Consider the following 23,351-nt stretch of genomic DNA (forward strand, 5'->3'; position numbering starts at 1 on the left):
CTTTGCCCGTCCGTCTCATACCCCCTCTCTTTTCTAGTAGCAGCTTCCTATCGCTGCCGCTCCCTCCCCCTTCGTTCTCATGTAGACTGACAGTGACGCTGCCGCACATTAGATAGAGAGTCCACACGTGTGGAGGTCGAGGCGTGTTTGTTGTGTTCCTCGTTTTGTTGCTTCTGCTAGAGGGGTTGTGCACGCACACACATACATGCACGCAAAGAGTGAGACGTGTGTGTGTGTGTCTAGGGCGCCGGCTGGTGTTATGACATCTTGGATTTGCGTCTGTGTGTTGTTGTTTGGTTTTCTTCTTTGCCCATGTTCGACTCACACGTCAAGTGTGTGTTTCGTCTCCCTGTGATGTATGCAGCGGGGGAAAGATCTGCACACCAGCGCATGCGGAGACGCACAAAGACGGAAACGGGAATGGTACGTGGGACGGCTGTGCAGAAGGGGAAAAAGTCTGGTATGGGTGGGAAAGATCTCTTGCTTGCTCCTCTACGCTATCGCTACAGGTTATCTGTACATCGAAGAGGTGATGTGCGCAGCTCTTCTGCCCGCTGGAGAGAATATGACTTAGCCTTGCATTCTGCTCTTGGTGCACACTCTGTTGCTGCCCAACAAAAGTCCCTACTTACTTCTGATTCTCTTTTCCGACTTTTTCCTCTTTCATTGCTAATATTCCCTTATCTCAGAGAAAAGAGTATCACCAAGCGTGTGCGTGTACTCTGAGGAGCAGTCAAGCTTGTTTTGTGGCGTACCTGTCTGCTTAGCTCTACCTTCACAGACACTGTGCGCTTCACTATTAGTCGGCAACAAGTGGCGTCATAGCTGCCCTCAAGAGCACGAAAAGAAGAAGACCATAACCAGCATACAGCACAACAACTCAGCAGAGCACAGCAGCAGAGCCGTTGCCCACCTTACCTCTGCAGTACAACTCTAGCGAGCGTGTTTTTCACGGCCAATCACTCTCACTTGTTCACACGCCTTCTTTCGTGCATCTCCTCTCCTTAGCGGCTTGTCCATTTCTCAACAGGGCACCATGACCGATTCCGTCATTCGCATCAAGCGGTACTACTACATCCACATCTTGGACAACAATACAAACGTCACTCGCACCATTTCTGGCCCTGTCGTCTACACACGGCAGGAGCACGAGACATGCCTCTTTGACCCACGCCCGTGCGTGTCTGTCCCCCCGCGTCACTACTGTGTTGTCAAGAATCCGTGCGTGCGAAATGAGGCGGGGGAGGTGGTGTTGGAGTCGTCAGGGCAGGTGAAGCTGCGACTCGGCGACGCCGAGATCCGCTTTGAAGGCGAGCCTTTTCCTCTGTACCCCGGCGAAGAACTGGACAGTAAGGAGGAGCAGAGTGTGCGGAAGCTGCAGGTGATTCCACCCAACACCGGTCTCCACGTGCGGTGCGTTCGCGACTTCAAAGACGCGGAAAGGCTTGTCGTGGCTGGTACAGAGTGGATGGTGGCTGGGCCTCAATCGTACATCCCGCGAGTTGAAGTGGCGGTGGTGGAGGAGGTCAAGGCAACTGTCATTTATCCAAACACCGCCTTGCTGCTGCAAGCCAACGTCAACTTCACCGATCGACGCGGAGTGCTTCGGGTGGCGGGGGAAAAGTGGCTGGTGCGCACGTTGGGTGCGTATCTCCCCTCCGTCGAGGAGACGGTTGTATCCTTGATACAGGGTACCATGCTCAGCGAGCTGAAGGCACTCCGCCTGAGCGCAGTGCGCAGCTTCACCGACGTGTACGGGAAGGCGCGACGGGCCGGGGAGCAGTGGCAGGTGACATTGAAGGATGCACCAGTGCATATCGTTGATGCCTACGAAACTAAGGTGGCGGAAGTCGCCGCTGTCTCACTCAACGCGAAGGAGTACGTGATAATTCACCATCCAGTCGACGCCACCGGGCACAACCGCTTTGGCGAGACGCTTGTGCGTCGTGGCGAGTGCACCTTTTTCCTGCAGCCAGAGGAAACGATGCCGCGCGGCGTCGAGCAGGTGCTCGTTGTCGGAAAGGAAGAGGCGTTGCTGCTGGAAGCGGTGTGTGAGTACCATGACGGAGGTGGGAAGCATCAACCAGGCAGCCGATGGATGGTGCGCGGCCCTTGCGAGTACATCCCTGCCAACGAAGTGAAGCTGCTGGAGCACCGCCGTGTGATGGCGCTTGACAGGAACGAGGGTATTTACGTAATGAATACGACAACGGGCGAAGTGCGTGCCGTCATTGGGAAGCCTTACATGCTGGATAGCAATGAGGTGCTGTGGGAGAAGCACCTGCCGCTCGCTATCGAGGAGCTCCTCGAGTCTCCAAACGGTAGCATAAAAACGTGCGAGCGCAACGCCGGCTTTGTCAGCCGCCGCGAAAAGTACCGTATTGTCCGCTTCAACGTGCAACACAACGCTGCAGTGCAGATCTACGACTACCGCACGAAGAAGCCTCGCATTGTGCTGGGCCCGAGCCTTGTGATGCTGGCCCCACATGAGGAGTTCACCGTACTGTCACTCAGCGGTGGCACGCCGAAGGTGCCGAACTCGATGCAGTCGCTTCAGCTCTTTCTCGGGCCACGCTTCTCCAGCGACACCATCGTCGTGGAAACGTCGGACCACGCTCGCCTACGCCTCCGACTCTCGTACAACTGGTACTTTGACATCGACCGCGCCAACCCTAGTCAGAGGACGTTCTCGGTGCCAGACTTCATCGGCGATTGCTGCAAGACCATCGCCAGCCGAGTGCGTGGTGCCGTCGCCGCAGAGGACTTCGACTCCTTCCACAGAAACTCTGCCAAAATCATCCGCATTGCTGTCTTTGGCGTCGACGAGGTTGGCGAGGCGAAGAAGAATCTGCGCTTCAATGCAAATGACTTTGTCGTGACGAACATTGACGTGCAGTCGGCAGAACCAACGGACGAGAAGACGCGCGACAGCTTGCAGAAATCTGTGCAGCTTGCGATTGAAATTACCACCAAGTCGCAAGAGGCGGCTGCACGTCACGGCAACGAGCTGAAGAACCAGGAGGCCAAAGGGCATCTGGAGCGCCAAAAACTCATCGACAAGATAGAAGTGGAGAACGCGAGGACAAAGTGGCTGGAGCTGCAGGCAAAGAGCGAGGCAGTGCAGGCGAGCGGGCAGTCCATCGCAGAGGCAAAGGCGCGCGCCGAAGCGCTGCTAATTGAGGTGCAGTCTGAGATGCAGCAGGCGGAGATGCGAGCCAAAGCGTACCGCATCTCCGCTGAGGCAGAGCTGCAGAAGCTGCAGCAGCGACAAGCACTGGAGCTAGAGTACACGCAACGGCAGAATGAGATAGACGTCGCCAAGGCACGAGCGGCAGCCGAGGCGGAGGCAGAGAAGGTGAGACGCATGGTTGACGCCATTGGTCGTGACACACTGGTTGCCATTGCCCGCGCAGGTCCCGAGGCACAGGTGAAGCTGCTGGGTAGCCTCGGCCTAAAGGGCTACCTTATCACTGACGGAAACAGTCCAGTGAATTTGTTTGACGCAGCGCACGGAATGATTGGCGAGCCAAAGAAGTAATGCGGTTGGCACTGCAACGCGCATCACTACGTTTTCCTACGCTTGTGCAGCCACGCGTGGATGTACTTGGCAGACCTTTCCGCTGTCATTGTTAGGGGGCTGGGTGGCGTGTGCTCTTACACACGCGTGTTATCGTTAGCTTTTGGTCCCCAAAGCTTCCTCCTTTCTCTTTCATGAGGACGACTGTTGTGGGCGATGCGCTCGCTGTTATTTGCTCGTTTATTCAGAACCGATTGGAGCCGTTACGCAAAGAGGGTAGAGCGGAGAGGAACACACGCACCCACCGCACGCAAAGCACGTTAGCCATTGTGCGCGGAGTTTCCTTTTTTATTTTCTTATCGCCTCGGTTTGTGCTGCGTCACGGCCACTTTTTGTCTTTTCCCCTCAGCGCTGATCACTTTTCGGCATGTTGTTGCTTTCCCTTATGTGTGTGTGGCAAGGGGAGGGGGCGGGCTCTACCCCTCTTTCCTACTCTCGTTCTCTTTCCTTCTTAGTCCATAAACTGCTCATGTCTTCTCCACCCGCTTTTTTATCTCCCGCTGCTTGGCGTGTATCAGACACTGCGGTGTTGGTAGAGAGGCACGCAGGCACAGCTTTCTGATCCGTTACACACATGCGTCTATGAAGCCCCTTCGGGTGTGTCTATGTGGCTGTACCTCAACACTGAGGCGTGCTCCTTACTGGTGGCATCAGCACCAGTTCAAAAGCGAATTCCGGCTGATCACTGTAGCGCGCATCTGCTGCCACTACCGCGCTGGACAGGAAACCTTCTGCTTATGCATATCTCTGTGCACATCCTTGCACGGCAGTACAGTTTTGCAAACCCTTTTCCTCTCCTGCGCTTCACCTCTCCTCTCTCCTGATGGCGTGGGACACTTCAGTGCGTGCACCTCAGAGTGCAGCACCCCTCGCCCTCGGTGGGGAGGCCGAGCAGCCCCTCTCCCTGCCGATGCCGAGCCGCTGCTGGCGGTGACAGGGCCCAGCGCCTACGACCTAGGGCGGTCAGAGCGATGCGCCGCTACGGATGTCGGCGGTCAGGCCCTGGATGGTGCTGCGTCGGGTCGACCTGCGGCAGTGAAGACGGCTGTGTCGCCCGTAGGATGAGCCGAGTGTCAGCGTGACTGGAATGTGTCTCACCCGGTCCTGGCTGCCTACTGCTGGGGAGCCTGCACCACGCTGAAGAATGCACCACGTGGTGACCGGCATAGCGGAAGCTGCTGTGGGGCGACCTGCGAAGCGGTGGGGTGGGTGGGTAGAGTCTGACGCAGGGGCGGTGCTCTGGTGGCTGAGTACGCAGTGCCGCCCCGTGTGTCCACGGCTGCTTCCCCCACCACGCGATGGGGCCTGTGACAGGCGGGGTGGTGCTTAGCTCTTGTTGCATGACAGAGGATGGGACACGCTGAAAGAAAAGTACTGTGGACATGAAACAGCGTCTGTAGTCCTGTCGTATTGCCGACGGCGCTTATGGGTAATGGTGGGGTGCTTATAGCATGGAGCCACACACAAAGAAGCCGAGGCACATCCACCTATTCATTCATCCATGTGTGCCGCTCGAATGTTCTATGGCTCGTGAATCCTTGCAGGAGCTGAGTGGTGACCATAAGACGGGGTATTTCCTCGTGCCCTATACTTGATGATTGTGCCCCCCCCTCCCCATCCCACCCCACCCGCGGACTTCTCTCTTTTTTTCCCCACTCTTTTCTTCCTTCTTCTTGTCGCTCATGTCTCTGGCGGCGGCTGTGATAGCGGGAAGAGCAGCACGAAAAGAGAGCGTTATTGAAGAGGCAGCCGGAGCCGCAGCGTGTTTTCACAACAACTGCATTGCCGAAGCAAGCAAACAAAAGAGGCGCTAGGTTCGGTGGTTCTTTGTGGATTTGTGGCTGCTGCTGCTCACGCCACCGTGCTACGACAGAGCCTCCATTGGTTCTGGCAGTGAGTCTCCTCTGTGTTTTTTTCCCCTCAAGTGGGTGTATTTTGCGCAGAGCAGAGCTTTTCTGATTTGAGAGCGCCACAGCTTGCTACGAAGCAGACACCGCTGCCCTCGCACCTCCTTCGCCCCTCGGTAGTGCTGTATAAGCTTTGAATGCTGTGGCCCCAGCTTCATCACGTCATCATGGTGCTAAAGTATTCGGAGATGTCCTACAATGCGGACATGCCTAAGGATATGATCCAAGAGGCGCAAGATGTCATCATCAAGGCATTCGAGACGGAATCCCTCGAGAACGCTGTTGCGACCCACATCAAGCGCGAATTTGTGAAGAAGTACAAAGGCGTGTGGCACTGCGTCGTAGGGAAGAACTTTGGCTCCTTTGTCACCCATGAAATGAAGGGCTACATTTACATAACGTGGGGGCCGATTTCCATCCTGCTGTGGAAAACAGTGAGCTAAGGGTGTGCCCCTCTCTGCCTCCGCTGTTTTCAAGTATTTCCATTCAGCAGCTCTTCTCAGCGGCAATGACGGCGGCGGCGACGATCAGGCCAGGGCGTACAAGTGAAGATAGATGTATACAAAAGTTTTATGCAGCGACGTGAAGCGGTGAAGCAAAACAAAACGGCGAAGGGGTGATGACGAGAGATGCTACACTAGCTGTTGATACCCTTTTCTAGATCTCTCTCTCTCTCTCTGTGGGATACGATATGGTGTTCTCCTCCTTCGACCTCTTCCGTAATCACCATCTCAGCGGCTCTTCTGCTTGTAGATGGATAAAAAAGAAAGCAGGGCTTGTCCAGGCGCCAATGCGTGCAATACAAGAGGACAGAAGAAAGAGAGGAGGCACTGAGTCATTGACCGGTTGCATCCGGCACATCCGCTGTAGGGACTGTGAGGGTGTGCACGTTGCTAGGCACCAACGCGAGGCATGTTCTTCTTGTCGTCAGTGGCCTAGTGGCTCGACAATGGTATTCGCCGCCTTCGCGCCGGGAACCACATGACAGTGAGCTGCGTAAAAAGCGTCCGGTGCCGGAGTGGTGGCGACACTGTTCTGCTTAACCTAGCGCTGCAGCGAAGTCGCATTCCTGCTGCGACTCTTTGGGAGTGTTGTTGCCCTCCATTGGGTGCCTCCTCGCGCTGTTCGCCGCGCAGCCCTCCTCTTCGCGTTTGTCGCGAGTGCCGGTTTTTGGCGTCGACTCAGTGTTTTTTTTCTCTATCGTAATCACCACTCTAGTCTTCTCTCATTCACATTTTTTCTCCTTTACCCATCGCTTCCCGCCCCCCCCCCCCCACACACGCACGCCTTCACAACCCCTAGAACACGCGCCTCTTGCCTGAGCCCAGCACGTAGCTGAGCAACCACCTAAACCCAGACGCACGCGTTCAAGGAGTGCACATAATGGCAGGCAAGTTCCGCGGTGATGTCGGAAAGCTTTCAAAGACGAAAAAAAGCAAAGCCGCCAAACGAGCCAAGGGCAAGAAGGTCGTCTCTCTCGTCAAGCGCAGCCCCAAGTTAGCACAGGACACTCTGCAGAGTCGAATTGCTGAGCTCACCAGTCGCGGCAGTGCCGCACGCGCTAGCATTAGTGGCTCAAAAACAAGCAAGGCAGCGATCCCTCTCTCTGCAGCGAAGGTCCAGGTCGGCAAAGCTGCACTAGAGGTAGTAGGGAAGCGAAAGCGTGAGCGTGTGGTGCCAGAGAAGGATGCGCCGGTGCAACGAAGCACGGCAGAGGCAGTCGGTCTGAAGATCTTGCACCAGGCCGTCAAGAGTCAGAGCCACGGTCGGTTGTTGCCTCATCAGAATCGCCACGACTACGAGTATCGCCTCCGCTCTGTTGCCACCATGGGTGTGGTGCAGCTGTTCAACTCACTCGCGCAGTCCCGCAAGGCGAGCACCGCTCTAGAGGCCGAGGAGATGAGGTTGACGTCTGACAAGGTGATGGAGAAGAAACAAGTGGTGTCGAAGGAGGTTTTCTTGGCGGCGTTACGCCAACCGCAGCAGTACTGAAGCTGTCTACGTGTAGTGGGATGCGTACCTGCGTCTCTTTGCGCTTGTCTCTATGCTTGCGCTGGTTTCCTCTTCCTGTCGTTGCGCTTTGCTCTATCTACTCCCTTTTTCGTCCGCCCTCTTTCCCGCTTTGTGCGCGTCAGATGTCTTTCAGTGCTGTAGAGCGCAGGAAGGAAGTAAAGGAGAAAGCGAGGAGGTGGACGAACAGAGAGAAAGACGTGACTACGTGTAACCTTGATGCGAACGGCGCATGCGGCAGCTCTGTTGCACTGTCGATCTCCCTGTGTGCGCGTGCACGCTGCTTAAAGTTTAAGGGGTACACACGCAAAGAAAAAGAACACATAAAAACGAAAAGCCACACCGCGAGGGGTGTGTGTAGGCCTGCACCACATGCAGGCACTGGCGTATGGGTCATGTCTTTGCTACCGCCATTCTTTTGACCCCCCGCCCCCCCCCCCGTATTACTGCAAGTGGCCGCTCAGTGCGTGTGCACACGAACGGCTTTTTTGGTGACTGAGTGCACGCCGCTCTTTTTTTAGGCAAAGAAAGGCGAGCGACTCCACTGTTGCCTTCTCACCACTTCGTTCTGCACGTACGCCAGCATCTCTGCAGTTGAATGGCTGCTCATGGTTCATTCACGCACTTGACAGGGCGACCGGTACCGAACGCACAAACATAGCCGTATGTCTTCGATCTGCTCCTTGGCTTCTCTCGAATGCTCCGTCACTATCGCTTGATGAACTGTCTGCATCTGTACGGGCCGTTACGGTGAGCCGCTTTTTTCCTCCCCTGATCTCCTCTGGTACACGCTCGCTGTGGATGAATCCCCACGGATGGCAAAACGGCTGTTGCACATGATGCGTGTCGTGGCCTTCCATCGTTTGATAGCGCGACACCGAAAGTTGCCTTGCTGTTTTGCACTCCCCCCCATTCCCCGTCTTTCTTCGGTACTCACGCCTCTGCGTTTCACGTCTGTGCACCGTCTGGCACTGCGTGTTTTCATTCCCCCAAAGCACCGTATCACTTACTCTGGCACAGACCCACACATACACACAGCTGGTATTCTCTACTACTGATGCGACTGCTGCACTATAGAGGACCCTCACACCCCGCATAATAGACGCGCTTGAGCCGTCCTTTCACCTCCACCTCCTCTTTTTTCCCTCCCACTACCACCACCACTGCTGCTTCGCCGATTCTCGACCATCGACTTAACCCTTTTTCCCTTTTGCCACGACTGCTTCCTGTTTGGCGTCATCTTACTGTTTGCCCTCATTACAGGATCGCTCGTGAGCACACCCCAGGCCCCTTGTAGCACCTCCTTCCTTTCATCCCTGCCCTTTCTCCTTCCTGCTTCTGCTCTTATCCGCCCACCCCCTCCCACCCCTCTCTGCCCAGCCATGTATCGCCCCAACGTCTGTGTTTTCATCTTCAATGAGAAGGTGGAGTTTCTCGGATGCCAGCGTATGAAGACGAACCACTTCCAGTGTGTGCAGGGTGGCATTGAGGCCTGCGATATGGACATCACACTGGCTGCGCTGAGAGAAGTGGAGGAGGAGATCGGGCTCAAGCCGTCGGACGTGACTTTTGTTCAGGAGATCCCACCGCCGAACGGGGATCCGATGAACTTTGCTTACACCCTCGCCCCCAACGCCAACCTCCGCCGCTTTGGCTACGTCGGCCAAAAGCAGCGTATTCTCCTGTTCTTCACGGCGTCTGAAAACATAGCGAAAATGGTGCTTATTCCTCCTCCAGAGTTACACGCCTTACAGGAATTCCGGAAGGTGGAGTGGATGCCGATCGAGCAGCTTATCGGCAAGGCGTTACCGGAGAAGGTGCATATTTTCAAAGCCGTTGGGGAGGTGGCGCCAGGAATCGCTCGCGCCTTCTTGGAGAAAAACCTTCTCGGTGAGCCTAAGGAGGCGGCCAAGTGCTAGTACGAGAAAAGTAGAGAAACAAGACTGGCTTCGCAAGAGGTTGCCAGAGGTATGGACCTGGCTTGTATTGTGTGGCTGCTGAGGTGGCACACCCTCCCCCCCTTCCTCAGGCGACACTCGTCTTCCCTCTCCCTTTGTGGACTACTGGAGAGTATAGGGAAGGTGGCCTTTCAAAAGAAAGGTGAAGGACACGAAAGTCTTGCGGAATACAACAACTGAGAACGCATAAAGGCGATGCTCCCCCCTCCCCTCACTTGACAACCATACATAGATATACCCACGTGCGTCGTCGTGCACACCTGAGCGTGGAAATAAAGGGGGAAGGAGCATCGCCGTGTGCTGCGGATCGGCTTACGCCTGAGTGTTTTTGAGGAGCTTCTATCATGGCACTGCCATGCTTCCTTTCTTCACTCCAACGGTGGAGGAGGAGGAACTCGTCTCCCTGCTGTCAAAATGCCTCTATGCACTGGAGGGTGACAACGACGGTTGCATGGCGCTCTGGCGGTGCCTCTTCTCCCGAATGTTTTTCTTTTTCTTTCCACCCCTACATGCGCCCTCTTCTCCACTCCTCTTTATGTCCCTCTTGATGTTTTCCACTGTGTGCTTACACGCTCCTATTCGCCGCCTCTCATGCGCGCCCACGCACTCAAACACATAATGGCGCACCTCCATTCACGTACGTACATCACTGTGTGTATGTATGTGTGGTTCAACCTTTACGTGGCTAATCGTCTCCCATTTTCCTACCCCCGGCGCGTTCTCCTCCTGCAAACGGCAGCTTTCATCTCTCCTTCTCCTTCCTCGTTCTTTTAGAGGCCCCCCCTTTTCCGCGTTTTGCTCCTCCGTGGCTGCTCTCTCCTCCTCCCCCCCGTAGATTTGGCCACATCTCGTTCGCTTGTCTCTCAAACAGAGTACACCGTGTGTTCATTGCCTATCGCGGCCCATCACTGCTCGGTTGTGGGACACAGTGTACTCTCAACGAAGAGACAACCTCTACACACACACACACACGATCACCGACCCCATCCTTTCTATTGCCTTTCATCTTCACTACCTCTGCCTTGACCCACTCAACGCTACACGCCCTTCTCAGTCGCAGCACTATACGCTTTTGTTTTCAATTATTTGGTTGCCTGTCGCTCTCACTGGGAAAGGGCCATACCTGCAAGATACATCACCCCTGATAGCCCGTGCACATCGCATACAAGTAGCGCACCGCACATCGCTCTTTTCTACCCCTCCACCCCGACGATCCACCTCTCCCACAGAGGCATCGTTCATTGATACACCGCCACCGTCCAGAGCTCCAGAAAAGAAGAGAGAAAGAAAAGAGCAACGCAGGAGCTCACGCACCTTCTCTCATCCTTCTCTGTCTACTGGGGAAACGCAGCGCCGCATTGTTTTGATACGCTCCACAGGCGCGCCCGCTTCACTTTCCCGTTCGGGTTTTGACGTTTTTTCTTTTTTACCTTTACGCACCCCTTTTTGCTTTTTTCCTTTGGGGGAGCCGTACTCCTTTTAGTTTGGTTGCGCATCCATCACCAACACATTCCCCCTCCCGGGCTGGACTTTAAGCTGATTTATAGTTTTTTTTTTTTGCGTTGCATATCAGCTACTGTCGCTCGCATCGTCTTTGCTAGAGCCAACGTCTCATTGACGGCATTTACTTTGCGGTTGAACTGCTGGGACGGCTGCTAGTCGACGTGAAGAAGGAAGCCCTGAAGAGAACTCCCGCCTTGCCACAGCCTTCACCTCCTTTCTATTCTAGTGGTTTAGTATCCGTCGCATCTCCCTCCTTTCCCCTTCGTCAACATCCCTGCAACTGAGAAGCGCGGCGCTCTCCTCTTTTCTGGTGCACGCCCGTTGCCCTCTACCATCATGGACCCTCCTAGTGTCCCCCCGTCCCCGCAGCAGGCGCCGATCGAGACGCCTGGCGGTCACCACCACGCCGTTGCGCTGCGCACAGAGTCTTCTATCTCGCTGGAGACCATTCAGGGTGTCACGATCAACCGTGAGAAGCTCTCTGAGTGGCACCACAAAATTCGCGCCAAGCTTTTCCCGATGGTGTCCGGCTTCTTTGTCCGCTGCCGCGTGGAGGACTCGGTGGATGGACGGGCACTGTACAAAGTGGGCCGCATCAAGAACCTGAAACCAGACTGGTCGGTCGAGCTGGATCTCCTCACTACTGATGAAATCCGCGCTGGCCGGAACAACACCAACTATGACTGCATCAGCAATGCTAAGCTGTCGGCTACGGAGTGCAGCTCGTGGCTCTCTCGCGTGTCGCCGGACTTGCTGTCGGATATTACCTCCACCATTTACCGCATGGAGGAGCGCATGCACATGCTGGAGTCCGTCATATTAGCCGAACCGGCCTTCCACAGTCGCCGCCGTGAGGATCGCCGCCGTGATGAACAAGCCATCTCTAGCGCCCCGCAGCTGCCGGACAAGTACGTCTTTTCCCAGAATGTGCTTCTGTGTGAAGATGACTACGTCAGTCTGCCGCAGACGGTCACCATTGTGGACCTCTTCCAGAACGCGGTGGGTCCGAAGGGTGTAGCCGAGCCGGACACACCACGCGCCGGTTGCGCACCGAACACGCGCTCCCGCGCCGGTGACGAGGCGGTGGCGAGCCACAGCACAATGATGCAGCTGCAGGATATGCGTAACTACATGAACTCGCCGACACAGCCACCAGTTGACCCGACACGGCTGATCGACATGATCCGTCGCGCCGCTAACCCGTCGCACAACAGTTTCACCTACGACAATCTGCCGGAGTTCTGCAAGCTGGTTATCTCCGTGTGCGGCATGTGCCGCGAGGTGGTGGCGAAGGAGCCGCTGTTTGTGCACCTCAAGTCGCCCATTACGGTCTTTGGTGACATCCATGGAAATTTTGCAGACATGGGCTACTTCCTGGAAAAGGTGATCGCCTTTGACGACGTGATGCTCAAGTACACTATGCAGAACCTTCTATTCCTTGGCGACTACGTCGACCGTGGCGTCTTTTCCCTGGAGTGCGTCATGTACCTCTTCGCCTTGAAAGTGATCAATCCCTCCAAGGTGACGCTGCTTCGCGGCAACCACGAGTCACCCGAGGTGAACGGGGACATGGATGTATACGGGTACAGCTCTTTCAAGTACCAATGCCTCGACAAGTTCGGCCGTGACCGTGGCATGGACGTCTGGGTGGCAGTCAACGAAGTGTTCCAGTACCTGCCAGTGATCGCCGACATTGACAAGAAGATCTTCTGCGTCCACGGTGGTCTGCCTCAATACTCGGGTGGCGAAGACAAACGCCTCGAGATTCTGTCCGACCCGAACTTCCCGCGCATTCCGGTGGTGCAGTGCGCCGACCCCACCAATGTGGCGCAGCGCATGATGGTGAACGACCTGCTCTGGTCCGACCCTGCGCCGCCGGACCAGCAGCTGGATCGCTACGGCTTCGGCCCCAACCCCCGCGGTCCGGATATCAAGACCTTCGGCTCCCGTGCAGTGGACATGTTCTGTGAGCGGTACAACTACCAGTACATTTTCCGTGCACATCAGGAGAAGGCGGATGGGCTACGGCTGTCCGACAATGCTCGCGTTGTCACTATCTTCTCCACCTCTGACTACGCCGGGCACCAGAACGGTGCGGGCTGCATTTTCGTGGCGAATGGAAAGATGCGCATGGCCATCAAGAAGCCGCAGCGGCAGGAGGTGCAGAGAGACACAAAGGGCCCGGTGTCACCGCGCACGCTGTCCAAGAGCGCGCCTGGCTTTGTCGTACGCATGAAGAAGCCACAGTGAGGCCGCTCTCATCAGCTCCAGCACAGAGCCACAGGAGGAAAAAGAGAGACCGTGTGGAGTGTGCGCGGTTTCTCCTGTGCCTGTGGCGTGGGAAGTTGTGGAGGATGCGCACTGAGGTGGCGGCTAAGAAAGACAGCGGCATGGTCACCACTCAAGAATCTTTCTCTGCACGTTTGCACTTCTGCACACACCGGCACACCTACGGCCGCTCCTCCCCTTCCCCGCCTCGGCACCCACGCGGATTTAGCCGGGGCGCTCACAAGGGGTACCGCCACCATCCGTTTCGTCCTCTGCTCTTTTCTCGCCTGCCTCTTGTTGCGTTCTTTCACTCGTCAATGCATGTGTGTGTGTATGTATGTGTGCTGCGCTTCTGATTTCGCTGTGGCTTTCTTCGCCCCTCACCGGTTGCTGCACTGCCCATCGTCATTGGCTGTTGTGGTTCTTTATTTTTTTTCTCTCTCTCTTTCGTTGCTCTTCTGCTGCTTACGTGCCTAACTCGGCCTGGACGTCCCACTCTGCCGGCCTCTGCCTCCGTCGCTCACAGCCCACCTTTTCCACGACCGGATGGCACGCGCTTCTTCTTTTTTTTTTGCGCAGTAGTTGTTCCCTCCTGATGGCGTGGGACACTCCAGTGCGTGCACCTCAGAGTGCAGCACCCCTCGCCCTCGGTGGGGAGGCCGAGCAGCCCCTCTCCCTGCCGATGCCGAGCCGCTGCTGGCGGTGACAGGGCCCAGCGCCTACGACCTAGGGCGGTCAGAGCGATGCGCCGCTACGGATGTCGGCGGTCAGGCCCTGGATGGTGCTGCGTCGGGTCGACCTGCGGCAGTGAAGACGGCTGTGTCGCCCGTAGGATGAGCCGAGTGTCAGCGTGACTGGAATGTGTCTCACCCGGTCCTGGCTGCCTACTGCTGGGGAGCCTGCACCACGCTGAGGGATGCACCACGTGGCGACCGGCATAGCGGAAGCTGCTGTGGGGCGACCTGCGAAGCGGTGGGGTGGGTGGGTAGAGTCTGACGCAGGGGCGGTGCTCTGGTGGCTGAGTGCGCAGTGCCGCCCCGTGTGTCCACGGCTGCTTCCCCCACCACGCGATGGGGCCTGTGACAGGCGGGGTGGTGCTTAGCTCTTGTTGCATGACAGAGGATGGGACGCGCTGGGCAGAGGAAAGGGCCGCTGACTGCTCGATCATGGCTCTTCTCAGTCCTCTTCTTCTCGTTTCGTTGTGTTCTCCATTGGTGGGCGGGGCTTGTCTCTGTTTTCGGATTGATGAGCTTCTCTTCTTGGCTCGCCTCCACTCCTCACCTCTTTCCCATGTCCTCTTGGTGACGCTGCGTCAGCTGGCGAGTCTGAAGTGTGCATAAGTTTTTGTGTGATGAGGGAAGAGAGGGTGCTGGAGGTGACGCCAAGTGGGGAGGGTATCTAGGAGGGCCTTCTGCGTGGAAGCGTGTGTCCTTCGCCCTATGAGTGTTGCATGTGTGTGTGCCACCTCCTTTTGGTTTCTTCACACCCCATTCTTCTCCCTCGGATGGATGGAGGGCACTCGTATGCTGCAAAGCACCCCAAATCTCCCCTTCCCTACCGCGGACGAAGCCAGCGGACGCTGCGGAGTCGAGTGAAGGGAGAAGAGAATGCACCACGCTACCTGAGGGAAGAGGCAGAGAAGAGCACACAGAGAGTGAAGACATTCTCAGAACCGGCACCAAGCAATAAAGCACGAGTCAAAGAGGAGGAACTCAAGCGGAGACGCACGCCTACGAGCGTTGCGTCGTTTGCTTCTTACGTGCAGGGCATCTATTCAATCGTGTGTATTTTTTTCTGTTCTTCTTCGTTTGCGTAAAATGAGCTGCGGACGTGTCGTCGTCGTCGTCGCTAGATAGAATGTGCAGCTTTGTAGTGGTGGTGGCAATCACGGTTGTTTGGAGGTGCGTTAGGGGGCGTCGACATATTGAGCTGTAGTTGCGTTCTTTCTCTCTCCTTTGTAGTGTTTTCTCTCTTTTCTTTTTAGCTCCCCTTGATGCGAGTCCTGCCGTGCTGCACTTCATCTGTGCGCCTTTGTATTCCCATATCCGCTGAGGCGCGTCAGATGTCCTGCACGTGAGCGTCCGCCTGAGTTGTGCCTGTGTGTGTGTTTCATCTTGTCTACTGCCTCCCAGTACCCCTCTCCCTCTCCCCCACCCGCTTCATCGTCCTTCTATGCTGTCCACTGCCGCGTGTACCCATAGCGCTGTCGTAGCTTTTTTTCCTCGTCTCGATTGCCCGTGCGAGAAGTGCGCCCCTCAATGCAGAGATGTGTGAGTGTTGTGATCTCTGAGGGAGAGGGACAATGCGTGGCGCTTTCATAAAGGCGCAAGAAACACAATCATGGCTGAGGAAAAGGACTAAGGAATGTGTGTGCGTATGGGTAAAGGCACGAAGCGGGGCCGGGGAAGGGTGCAGTCAGAGGCGCGTACCTCTTGTGTAAATCCTCAGCCTCCCTCCTTCCCCCGCCCCCCCCCTCGCCACTGTTATGTGCTTCTCTTCCATTACGTGCAGCTTCTGCGGCGGATGATGTTCTGTTCTCCCCTACTTGTCCTTCTCTTTCATTCTCCCTGTACCAGCAGGTCGTGCGAGGGAGTGGAGTGGACGGGAGGCTGCAGTCGCGATGGCACAACGTGGACTGGCGCCTGTGTCTACTCGAAGGGGGCGTCTGTCAAGGCTCGCGCTCTTTGTTTTCCTTTGTGTGCTCTCCAACTCTTTTCATGCATGTTGTGGACCTGCGTGTTTCTGCCCCTTTCTTCCCTTGATAATGTTTCTTCTTCTGGTCATCCCCGCGACGCTTTCTTCCTTCCCCCTCTCCCTCTGTGTGTGTGTGGCTCTGTGTTTCTCTGCCCGTGCGTTGGTGCTTCGCATGGCTGATGCTTTTCTCGGTCAACGCCCTGTCGTTCAGTCAAAGAAGAGAGCGAAAGCATTGTGAGGGAGGTAAACAGTAGAGGCACTGTATTACGTGTGCACATGGATCCGTGTCAGGGGGGGGGGGAGAACGACAGTCGACGCCGACAATGTCAAGCAATTCCTCGCAGATCTTAAAAGCCCAAGAGTCGTAGGGTCTTACACTCACGCATACATAGTCAGAGCGAGAGAGACGCGCACTGCAGTGAGTGCACAAGTGGCATCGGAAAGGAGAGGACTGCGGGAGTGGTGCCAAAACTCAACGCCGCTTCTCTGTCAACCACTCGCACCAAGAGCCATGCTAGAAGTGACCCATAGTGAAGCACCGAGTATGAAAAAGTCAATCAGACTCCCCCCCTGCGTGCGTACTTTGTCGTGCGCTGAAAGACGCGTGTGCATGGCATCGTTCGCATTGCGGTCAGCGAGTGCGCATGTGCGCTTCACGGACTTCGCGAAGAAGTCCAGTCGTGCCACTTCTGACACAACTAACGACGCCAATGCAGCTGATTTAACGAAGAGACTGCGTTGTAGAGAATGACACAGAGAGTATGGCCTAAACTCTCTTCCACTGCCACTGTCGGCGTCGCTGCGATACGTTCTCCAGTCCCTCTCAGCCTGTCCATGCCTCATCCTTTCTTCCTCTCACGCACGTCCACACACCCACACACACACACATATATATATATACGCAGCAGCAGTGGCCCGGTGCGTGTTTTGTGAAACTTAACTACCTCAGTGCTCTTCGGCTGCCCCTCTCCCCTCCCCCCATTCCATCCGGCCACGCGCGTGTGTGGGACGAGTAGAGGGACCACAGAGACGGAGAAACGACAACATCCAACGGCCTTTTGGGCCGACACGTCCGCCATGCAGACGTGTCGGCTGCTGTGCCTACAGTTCCTGCTCAATACCCCGTTCGACCACCAGCCCATCACTGTCCCTGCCGTCCCCACGGCACGATTCATAATTGAAGGCATCACCCCACCTAAGTCAGAGCTTAGCCGGGTAGATGAAGTAGGATTACTGCTGAAGCACCTCCCCACCGCCTGTGATGAGGCGAAGCAGCTTCAACATGATGCTCAGTACGCTAGCCGCTACTACCGTGCCCGCTTCAATCGTGGCTCTCAGCTGCAACTGAAGCACGCGACGCATGTTGCTGCTGCGTCTAGCGCCGCAGAGGTGCAGCAGTGGGCACGTAGCCGTCTGCATCCAATCAGCGATCCCTTTCAGTGCCAGTAGAAGCGACACACGCGCCAAGCCCTTCGAAAGCGTGCCAGAGGACGGGGCCTGGCAGTTCTCTCATACTCCACCGGCATGTACTGGGCGTGCTCGATGCCGCTGCGACCGTCATGGGCACGGCAAACAGCAGACGTTGAGAGCAATGGTGGGACAGCCCAATGGAGGAGACGCACCGACCCTCTTCGCTCTACACCGCCTTCCTCAGAACGCGCGGCGCTATACAAGAAGGGAAGGTGGAGTGAAGGCATCTTCACTCAAGCGCAATCACGTAAAAAAAAAAAACAAGCAATGAAGGAGGCTGATGCAATCGCTCACATGTGCGCATTCGAGAAGGTGTGTGTTTCGTCTCAGCGCAGTACCACGTTTTCTCTGTCTCCATAGTCTGTACTGCCGTGTGCTGTGTAGCGGACGTGAAGGGGGGAATCAGTACTCAGCTCCCCCTACTCTTCTTATCCCCTCTGACGCCTCTGTCTGTCATGCGTCTGCTCTCTTCTCTCTGTGCGTCACCGCTTTCATTTCCCCGCGTCTCTGTCCTTTCTCTTCTACCCTTTCCCACCTCGCCATCTCTTTCACGGATGCCGCTCGTTCTTCGGGGAGTGTGCGTGTGCGTGTGGGTGTGGGTGTGGGTGAGCTCAAATTTCTTTTCTTTCGCGCTTTACCCCGTCGCTCGCACGCGTGCCATTGCCACTTCTTTATTCTGCGCTGCTGAGCAGCGTGAAACAACCCGCCATTGCAGGAGCGTTAAGAACGAAAGCTCCGCAGTGTTTCAGGCGTGAGGAGAGAGGGACACTAATTCTCCACTAGCGAGAGTGGATTTCATGAGAGAGGGGTGCGACGCTCTTGTGCTGCTCCTTCCGCTACTCTCCAATCCTCCTACAGCTTCTCCTAAAGTCCTGCGTTCCCCCCTCTGTGGTCTCTCTCCCTCATCCCTGCGACAGACTCTTGAGGTTGGCGCGGGTGTGTAAGCTGTATTCGGTATTGTCGCTCTCGATACATGTTGCGCCGCTCCTCACGACAGAGGGCGGCAGTGGCGGCCGTCGGACTTGCCGTCGTAGGGGCCGGCGATGGCACCCGACAGAGAAACTCACTGCAGCGCCTTCTGCGGGATCATGACGAAGGCGTCGCAGCGAACGCCAGGGGCGCAATCACGGTGAGAAGCACCTACGATGTGGAAAGCGCCCTCTACTACGACCAGTACAACATGGCAGTACTGCCGTGTGTAAGCGGCGGTGCCGCGCGACAGTCACTGCGAGCAAAGCTCATTGAATCTGGTGCTGTCGCTGGGGTTCAAGAGCAGCTCTTAGCGCCTTGGCAGGCTGCGGGTGAGAGACGCGTTGTCGTATTCGGCTGCCGAAGCACTGCATACCTCACGCGGCAACTTCTCGCCGACACAGCACACTCCTTCCTCGTCGTGGACCCCTCGCTGAAGGAATTGATGGTGGCTGCCACAGCGCTCACCCCGGCGTTCGCCAACCGCCTCTTCTTTCTACGTTGCGAGTCGATGTTTGCGTGTCTGCAGGTGCTGCAGCCGGAGACAGCGGACGTGGCGGTGGTACCAATGCCGGTGCCGTTCTGGTCCAAGCGTGGCAGTCACCGGCGTCTTGTGCACTTCGACTTCTACTGCGCGGCCCACCATGTGCTGCGTGTGCGGGAGGGGCCCACAGACCCTCGCGGTGTTGTCCTCTTCACCGATTGTGAGCCCTATGCGGCCTTCATGATGGAGCACCTAGAGGAAGCGAAGCTGGTGGTGCCATACACCCGCAAGAACCCATCCCAGGTATTCCAGCGGTGGCTGCCCTATGATGAGCTCGTCGAAGTCGTCGAGAGTGGCGTAGAGCGGCGCCGTCGCGAGTTCCCGAAGCAGCGTAACGAGGAGGTGATCGCGCTGGCGGCTGCAAAGAGCGGCGCAACGACACCGGACGCGACTCGGCTGCTCTCCTCCTATGACTACTCCCGCAAGTACTACCGGGACTTTGCAGAGAAGGTAGTACAGCAGGCAGGCAGCGTTTGACGCCTCTTTGCTCACTCACCAGCTCCCCTCCCCTCACCGCCCTTCGTACACTGCCCACTGCTTGCACAGCCGGTGAGATCTTCTGTTCTGCATGCCGTCGACGTCCTCTTCTTTTCCTCACCCTTCGCCAGCTACTCCTCACACTCCGAAGTCAGTAGTTGGGGTAGTTTCTCAGGGCCCCTCCCCTCCTCACACACACACACACAGAGAAAAACCTCCATGGCATTCCTCTCTTTTTCCCCTGGTCGCTGAGTTGCGCACGGTGAATGAATCTCTCGTCGTTGATGCGAGTGTCTTGCATCTGCAACCTCTCACTGTTCCACTGCTCAACCAGCACAGGAAAGGGTAGCCGACAGAGGTGATGGCGGTGTCTTGGGTGGTGCCCAAGCGCTATATTTCCATCGCAGCTAGCACTTAAAACCAAAATCAAGATAACACCGCTGTGCGTACGCGTATGCCCCTACATATGCATGTATGCTTAGCACTGAGGTTGAGCACTGCATGTCGCCCCCCTTCTCCCTGCTGCTTTCCCCATTTGCTCTCCTTCTGTCCCCACTTCCCTCTCTCTGGAGTGGAGGTTGCAGGACGGGGGGGGGGGGGGGGCTGCGACGGCAACTTCACAGAGCAGCGACACCCCATTCGCCGTTAGTTTGTCTCTTCAGTTTACGTGCTGTGATGGTGAGGAGGCGTGCCTTGACCCCACCATCCCTTCCCTTTTCCCTCCCCCCTCGCATCTCCCCCTCTCCCGTACGCACGCGCACGCACTCCTCCACTCTCTGCTCCCCTCCTTCGGGTACTTCTCTTCGTGCTTCGTTGCACCACCCTTCCCTTTTTTCGAGCGCTCTGCACCACCTACTCGTTGATTCGCTCCTCTCCCCTCATTACATCATGTCGACAAGCGACGCCCTTCTCGCTCTCTCGCACTTTCTCTCCCTCCTCCACCGTTCCGCTTCATACCTCCAAACACAACGGTGGTTTACCTCTGGTACTCGTCTCTGAATACTCGGTCGACTCATCCAGCGTGACGACGACGACGATTACCACCACCACTACCCTTTCATCCGCTCACGTTCTCCCTATTCTGAACCTTTCTTTTCGGCTGTTTTTCTGTTGAGCTCGTGTTGCCGCTGTTACTGATCGTCCCCCCTCCACCGACACCCACACACCCACACGCACGCACGGACTCCACTCCTCTCTCTACTCAGCGCTGCCTTCTCTCTCTATCCCGAAGTCGACCAAGGCGCCGTGTCATTTTTACCTTTTATTTTGTTCTGCACCTCGCCGTTGCGGCCGATACGATTGACGGCGTTACTGTGACTTGCGCAGCAACTGTGTGCACGCATATCCAATCCACGCTGCCATCGCGCAAACGCTTCTTCTTGTGCTGCTCAGTCTCTTCTCTCTTCTCCATCACCTAGGCACCTTAGGTGGGCGTATTGGTGGGCGAGCACGTGGACGGTTTCCCGGCTGCTTCGGCCTTCGTATAAAGCAGAGCGGATCGCACCCTCTGAGGGAGAGGCAGCGAGGGCACCTCTTTGCGCGTGTGTACGCCTGTGCGCCTATCTGCCGTTGTGTTGGCTGGAGAGCGCGCTTCCATAGCTGCAAAGGTAATTCGTTTTCTCTTCTCGTCGTTGCCCTTCTCAGTCTGTTACCAACGCACCATTCTCTCTCTCTCTCTCTCTGGCCTCGACGTGCTTGCGCCTGAGTGTCGCTCTCGCTGCGTATGTGGCTGTGTGTGTGTGTGTTTCCTATGGTTATGTATTCCTTTCGATCTCTTGTCTGCTCTTGTTTTGCTCTCGTTTCTGCCCATCATGACTACTCTCCCCTTTCCACTGATCGAGGACATCGGGGAGTTGTACATGCTCGATGACATCTACGATTTCCTTGGCGAAGGCACGTTTGCCACCGTCTTCAAGGCTGTTAGCACAATGAATCGCGATGTCGTTAAGGAGAATGAGACGGTGGCGCTCAAGATGATCGCCAAGCGGAACCTCTCCAGCGACAAGCTTGTGCGTGATGTCATCAACGAGGTACATGCTCTTCGCCAGACGGCGCATCCAAATTGTGTGCGCTTTATTGAGTGTGTGCAGACGCCACTCTACGTCGTCATTGTCACGGAATATGTCGAGGGCGTGGAGCTCTTCCAGGCCCTCAAGGAGCAGAAGTTCACGGAGGCGATGGTGCTGAGTGTAATGCGGCAGCTGCTAAGCGCGCTCGCCTACCTGCACAACACACTTCACATTGTCCACCGCGACGTCAAGCCCGAGAACGTCATCATTACAACGCAGGAGACTCCGTTTCGAGTCGTTCTCGTGGACTTTGGACTTGTCCGCAGCTGCGAGCGGCAGCGGCCGCGCATCTCGCGTGAGTTAGCCACGCACTTCCAGCGTCAGCGGTCGATGCCGCTGCCAAACATGTCGGTCGAGTCACTGGACTGTGACAGCCCGATGCTGGCGACGCCGTGCGGCACGCTCAAGTACGCTGCCCCGGAGACAGTGCAGTCCATCACGCAGAGTGCCCAGCTGTCCACGACAAAGAAGTTACTCTCTCGCCTCGACGTGTACGCTGCAGGTGTCATCATGTACGTTATGCTGAGCGGCGCGCTGCCCTTCAAGAACTTTGCCAATAAGGCAAACTTAGTGATGGAAATGCGCAACTCGCTCAGCTTCGAGGGACCTCGATGGGCCGGCATCAGCGCCGAGGCAATCGACCTCAACAGGGCACTTCTTAACTTCGACGCTGTCTCCCGACCACGAGCGGCGGAGGCACTGCAGTACCCATGGTTTAAGATCTACGGCAGCTCCTTGCTACCTATGTCAGCGGAAGAGGCACAGCCGACACCAGGTAACCCGTTGGAGTCGAGTATCTGTGAGCGTGGGGCGATGACGCAAGCCTTCGAGGCGATGCGTGACACCGAGGCAGCGATGTATTACAGCGAGGAAGAGACAACAACGACATCGGGTCCAGTGGCCAGCCACAATGGCTTGCGTACGCCGAACAGCCGGTGCGTTAGCGTCCCATTCGGCACCAATATGGCGGCTTTCGCGAGTGGCAGCAGCACCACGACAGCCTCCCGGACAGCAGAGTCCGGTTATTTTGACTTTGCGTGAGGGCCGCGGAGTCGCCAGGTGACGGAGGAATTCCAAAGTTGGGGGAGATGGGCAACATCCTTCTCTTTCCTACTCCCACTTCACCGCTACTGCTTTCCACCGCGTGGGTATTTCTGTGCGTGCGTGTGTGTGGGCGAATTGGAGCGGGCGGGGGGGGGGGGGGGGGGAAACGCGGCACTGTCCTCAACTTGACGCAGACTTCTCTCGTACTGCGTAAGTGCAATCCGGGGAGAAAAAGTGGTGAGGATCGCATCAGGCATGGGTATGTAGCGGATGTTTTAAGGCTCTGCTTGGGTGTCCCACTTGGACTTCAGAGAAGCCACACGCACACAAGGAGGAGGGAAGCGTGGCGCACGTGTGCGATGGTACACAGTGCGCTTTTCCTTCGCGCTCTCTCTCTTCAGTGCCCCTAAATTGTTGTGCTGTTGTTGTTCGCCGCTATTTATGATTTTCTGCGACCGGTTCGACCTCTTTAGAGTTTCCGTCCTCTCTCCTGTGCGCGCCGCGTGTGTCCCGCTCCGCCTTCTCCTCTCCGTCCCCCCTCTCTTGGCCCTTGTTGAAGGTGCGCTGTGTTGTACCTGTGCGTAGGATATGTACGTCTATGTCTGTCTGTTTCCCGCTCTGCGCGTGTGCGGGCAAGGGGATGTCTGGGTAGATAAGCGTCGTGTACTCAGTGAGCGTGTTTTTGGCCGTGCGCTGAGAGGTGCATCTCTAGGAGGGGGTTGAGCACTCATGAGAAAGCGGCGCACGCGGAGATGGGGGGAGGTTATAGTGGCGAGGGGCCAGCGATCACCTTCCGTCTTCTGTTTCACTGCTGTATCTTTCGTGTCGTTTGCTGCTTGTCTTTCTCTCTCTTGATTCTGG

At 56.5% G+C, this 23,351-nt stretch overlaps 8 protein-coding genes across 8 annotated transcripts; all 8 read left to right on the forward strand.

The window, feature by feature from the left end:
• Positions 1-1,036: 1,036 nt before the first annotated feature.
• LBRM_05_0060 (putative major vault protein) lies at positions 1,037-3,538 on the forward strand (the record flags this gene model as incomplete). The annotated part of the gene is made up of 1 exon (XM_001561771.1): positions 1,037-3,538. The coding sequence occupies one exon, from the start codon at positions 1,037-1,039 to the stop codon at positions 3,536-3,538; it is 2,502 nt and encodes an 833-aa protein (XP_001561821.1).
• A 2,113-nt stretch (positions 3,539-5,651) lies between these two features.
• Positions 5,652-5,927, forward strand: LBRM_05_0070 (putative dynein light chain; the record flags this gene model as incomplete). The annotated part of the gene is made up of 1 exon (XM_001561772.1): positions 5,652-5,927. One exon carries the CDS (start codon positions 5,652-5,654, stop codon positions 5,925-5,927), a length of 276 nt encoding a protein of 91 aa, XP_001561822.1.
• A 940-nt stretch (positions 5,928-6,867) lies between these two features.
• On the forward strand, positions 6,868-7,476 carry LBRM_05_0080 (conserved hypothetical protein; the record flags this gene model as incomplete). Its single annotated transcript, XM_001561773.1, has 1 exon — positions 6,868-7,476. The coding sequence occupies one exon, from the start codon at positions 6,868-6,870 to the stop codon at positions 7,474-7,476; it is 609 nt and encodes a 202-aa protein (XP_001561823.1).
• A 1,400-nt stretch (positions 7,477-8,876) lies between these two features.
• LBRM_05_0090 (putative NUDIX hydrolase dihydroneopterin triphosphate pyrophosphohydrolase/hydrolase) lies at positions 8,877-9,413 on the forward strand (the record flags this gene model as incomplete). Its single annotated transcript, XM_001561774.1, has 1 exon — positions 8,877-9,413. The coding sequence occupies one exon, from the start codon at positions 8,877-8,879 to the stop codon at positions 9,411-9,413; it is 537 nt and encodes a 178-aa protein (XP_001561824.1).
• A 1,878-nt stretch (positions 9,414-11,291) lies between these two features.
• Positions 11,292-13,205, forward strand: LBRM_05_0100 (putative phosphoprotein phosphatase; the record flags this gene model as incomplete). Its single annotated transcript, XM_001561775.1, has 1 exon — positions 11,292-13,205. The coding sequence occupies one exon, from the start codon at positions 11,292-11,294 to the stop codon at positions 13,203-13,205; it is 1,914 nt and encodes a 637-aa protein (XP_001561825.1).
• Positions 13,206-16,994: 3,789 nt separating this feature from the next.
• LBRM_05_0110 (conserved hypothetical protein) lies at positions 16,995-17,366 on the forward strand (the record flags this gene model as incomplete). The annotated part of the gene is made up of 1 exon (XM_001561776.1): positions 16,995-17,366. The coding sequence occupies one exon, from the start codon at positions 16,995-16,997 to the stop codon at positions 17,364-17,366; it is 372 nt and encodes a 123-aa protein (XP_001561826.1).
• Positions 17,367-18,360: 994 nt separating this feature from the next.
• Positions 18,361-19,377, forward strand: LBRM_05_0120 (conserved hypothetical protein; the record flags this gene model as incomplete). Its single annotated transcript, XM_001561777.1, has 1 exon — positions 18,361-19,377. The coding sequence occupies one exon, from the start codon at positions 18,361-18,363 to the stop codon at positions 19,375-19,377; it is 1,017 nt and encodes a 338-aa protein (XP_001561827.1).
• A 1,811-nt stretch (positions 19,378-21,188) lies between these two features.
• Positions 21,189-22,487, forward strand: LBRM_05_0130 (putative protein kinase; the record flags this gene model as incomplete). The annotated part of the gene is made up of 1 exon (XM_001561778.1): positions 21,189-22,487. One exon carries the CDS (start codon positions 21,189-21,191, stop codon positions 22,485-22,487), a length of 1,299 nt encoding a protein of 432 aa, XP_001561828.1.
• Positions 22,488-23,351: the final 864 nt, after the last annotated feature.

Source organism: Leishmania braziliensis, chromosome 5 (genome assembly GCF_000002845.2).
Source record: "Leishmania braziliensis MHOM/BR/75/M2904 complete genome, chromosome 5".
NCBI lineage: Eukaryota > Euglenozoa > Kinetoplastea > Trypanosomatida > Trypanosomatidae > Leishmania > Leishmania braziliensis.